At 70.8% G+C, this 3,057-nt stretch overlaps 2 protein-coding genes across 2 annotated transcripts in view; one reads left to right on the forward strand and one right to left on the reverse strand.

The window, feature by feature from the left end:
* Window positions 1–342, reverse strand: part of MIEN1 (migration and invasion enhancer 1) — a 2,104-nt gene extending 1,762 nt beyond the window's left edge. The window contains exon 1 of the mRNA XM_015651035.2: window positions 254–342. Within this exon, the coding sequence (XP_015506521.1) occupies window positions 254–342 (89 nt within the window). The remainder of the gene's footprint in view (window positions 1–253) is intronic.
* The window catches only part of GRB7 (growth factor receptor bound protein 7), an 8,068-nt gene continuing 5,351 nt past the window's right edge, over window positions 341–3,057 (forward strand). Inside the window, exons 1-2 of the mRNA XM_015650998.3 lie at window positions 341–374; window positions 1,560–1,607. Of these exons, the coding sequence (XP_015506484.2) occupies window positions 341–374; window positions 1,560–1,607 (82 nt within the window). The remainder of the gene's footprint in view (window positions 375–1,559; window positions 1,608–3,057) is intronic.

Below are 3,057 nucleotides of genomic sequence, written 5' to 3' on the forward strand. Positions count from 1 at the left end.
CCCTCACCCTCCCTACAGCCCCCTCCTCAGCCCCAAAACCCCTCTAGATCCTCCTCAGCCGCCCCTTTCTCCCCCCTCTGTCCCCTCCACGCCTGAACCCGCCGCACGCCTCACCCCAGTTCCCCCAGTTTCTGCTCCCGCCGCCCCAGTATCGCTGAGGGCCGCTCCCCCACCCCGGCTCGCTGCCACCCCCGAATGCCCCAGGATCCCCTCGCTTCACCCGCCCCCGGATCCCCGCGGCCCCGGCGCTCACCAGTACTCCACCACGATGCGGACCCGCCGCTCGGCCCCGCTCTCGGCCCCGTTCCCGTCCCCGGTCGCGCCCCCCGCCCCGCTGCTCATGGCCCCCGGTCCCGCCGCGCCGCCGCTTCCGGGTGCGGTCACGTGACGCGGCACTTCCGGCCGCTCTGCACCGCCGCGCTGCTCGTCTCGTCTGCTCCGAGACCTCCGGGAGAGCCGCCGTGACCCCGGTGACCCCCGGGGGACCAAAACTGACCCTCAGTGACCCTCGTGAGACACACAGTGACCTAAAGTGACTCCCAGGACACCTCTAGTGACCTAAAGTGACCCCCGGGGAGCCCAGACTCACCCGTGTGTCACCTGCAGTGACCCCCAGCACCCGCAGGGGACCTGCACAGTGACCTCAGTGACCCCCGTGTCACCCTCACCCACCCCCGTGGGACCCAAGGTGGCCCCCGGGGGACCCACACGGAACCCGTCGGACCTGAAATGACCCTCACAGGAACTCTCTAGTCCCATAGGAACCCCCTCTGCTCCATGGGACTCACACCTAAAACCCCTGTGGGGGTTGTACAGGGCCTTGTAGCCCCCCCACAGACCAAGGGGACCCCATGGAACCCTCAGCATCCTCCACAAACCCCTGAACCCCTCTATGGGGACACCTCTGGGGCTCCGTGACCCCGGGGCACCCCAGACCCCGCGTGGGGACACCCACAAGGGACCCCCACAGGACACACACAGAGTTCCTAAGGGACCCCACGTCCCACTGAGTCCCCCCAGTTATCCCAAATACTCCCCCCAATCCTCCTGGAATGGCCCCTGAGCAGCATGAGACCCCCATGACCCCCCCACCACCCTGTGGTCCCACCTGGCAGGGGTCCCTTAGGGGACAATGGGGACATCCCCCTCCTGCTGTGGGACCCTTCCAGCCCCCCACTCTGGGGGTCCCAGGGGAGCCCCAAACCCCACACCCTGGGGCTGGGGACTCCCAAGGGGTGGGCTGGGGGGCTCTGGGCTCTGCACCCCCAGAACATCCCAGGGACCGAGGCCCCGTGTCCCCCCACGGCTCCAGGGGTCACCCCAGTGCATTGTGGGAAACTCCCCATCACCACCTCGGGGGGTCGTGGGGGGTGGGTTTGGGGGGGTCCAGCCCCCCGAGACTGGGCCGGGGCCAGGCTGGACACCCCACCCAGGGGCCGGGGGGCCGGGGGGCTCCCCTGGGTGTTGGTGGGGGGCCGGTGTCGGGCAGCAGGCCCGGGGCGCGGTGATGTCAGGCGGGGGCGGGAGCTGGCGCAGGTAGATAAAGCCGGGGAGAACAGGAATCCCTGGTCCGGCGGGAGGCTGCCGGGACGCGGCGGACGCTGCAGGTAGGAGCGGGGCCGGGCTGGGGACTCCCGGGGACTCCTGGGGGGCTCCTGGGGGGATCCTGGGGCTGGAGGGTCGGTTCTCATCCCGGGGTGTTGGCCCCATCCTGCCGGGAACAACCCTGGACCTCTCACTGCGCCTGCACCCCTTCCCTCCCTCCTTCCCGCCTTCCTCCCGGCTCTTCCTCTTCCTCGGCCGTCCCGCCGTGGCTCCTCTGCTGCCTCTGCACCCCTGGGGAGCCCTGTCCCCCCCAGCCCCGGCACACACCGGGACCCCCGCCCACAGCTGGGATCCTGTTCCCTAATCCTGCTGGTCCCCAGCACCCTGTCCCTTACCCTGGTGACCCCGTGATTCCATTCCTTAACCCTGGTGTCCCTGGGACATCCCATCCCCTAATCCTGGTGGTTCTGGGATCCTGTCCCTCAGCCCTGTTGCCCTGGGACCCCATCCCCTCGATCCGGTGCCTCTGCCCCGCTCCACAGCCCTGGTGGCCCTGGGGCCCATCCTGGTGGTCCTGACCCCCTCCAGTCCCCCACCCCATAACCCTGATGGCCCCTGTCCCTTTGCCCTGTGTCCCTGTTTGTCCCACGCCCCCGGGACACCCCGTGTGTCCCCACCCTGCTGGAGCCCTGCCAGGGCCACCAGGACAGGGCTGGCACCGGGGTGACCCGAGGCCGTGGGGCTGGGCTGGGGCTTGGTGCCAGGGCAGCGTCACATCCCCCCGTGTCCCCTGCTGTGTCCCACCGGCAGCATCACCCTGCCTGACCCCGGCTGTCCCCGTGTCCCCAGATCACCCCGGGGTCTGGCCAGGGAGGGGGGCCCGGCCCGGCCCGGCCTGGACAGGGAGCGGGGATGGAACAGAGGGTCCTGTGGGACGCTGGGATGGGGACAGGGACACGGCAGGGACACGAATGGCATGAGGGTGACATCAGTCCTGCCCAGCCATGGACTTGGACCCCGAGAGGTGGCAGGAGGTGGGGACAGGGACGGGCAGCGGGCGAATGATTAACGCGGCTGTACCGGCGTCCCGGGACCGCCGGCTCCAGCGCCCGCGGCCACCGAGCGCCACCGTGGGTGCCACGTGTGTGTTACGTGTGCCACGTGCTGCCGGGGCCGGGGCGCATCCCCGGTCCTGCTGCGGGCCGGTCTGGAGCCGGTGTCCGAGCACGGCCGGTGTCCGAGCACGGCCGGTGTCCGAATGTGTCCGGTGTCCGAGCACGGCCGGTGTCCGAGCACGGCCGGTGTCGGAGCGTGGCCGGTGTCGGAGCGTGGCCGGTGTCCGAATGTGTCCGGTGTCCCAGCACGGCCAGCGGTGTCCCAGCACGGTGGCACGGCCGGTGGTGTCCCAGCACGGTGGCACGGCCGGCGGTGTCCCAGCACGGTGGCACGGCCGGTGTCCCAGCACGGTGGCACCGCGTGGGCGCTGGCACCGGCGCGGGTGGGGACACGGGG

Source organism: Parus major, chromosome 27 (genome assembly GCF_001522545.3).
Source record: "Parus major isolate Abel chromosome 27, Parus_major1.1, whole genome shotgun sequence".
NCBI lineage: Eukaryota > Metazoa > Chordata > Aves > Passeriformes > Paridae > Parus > Parus major.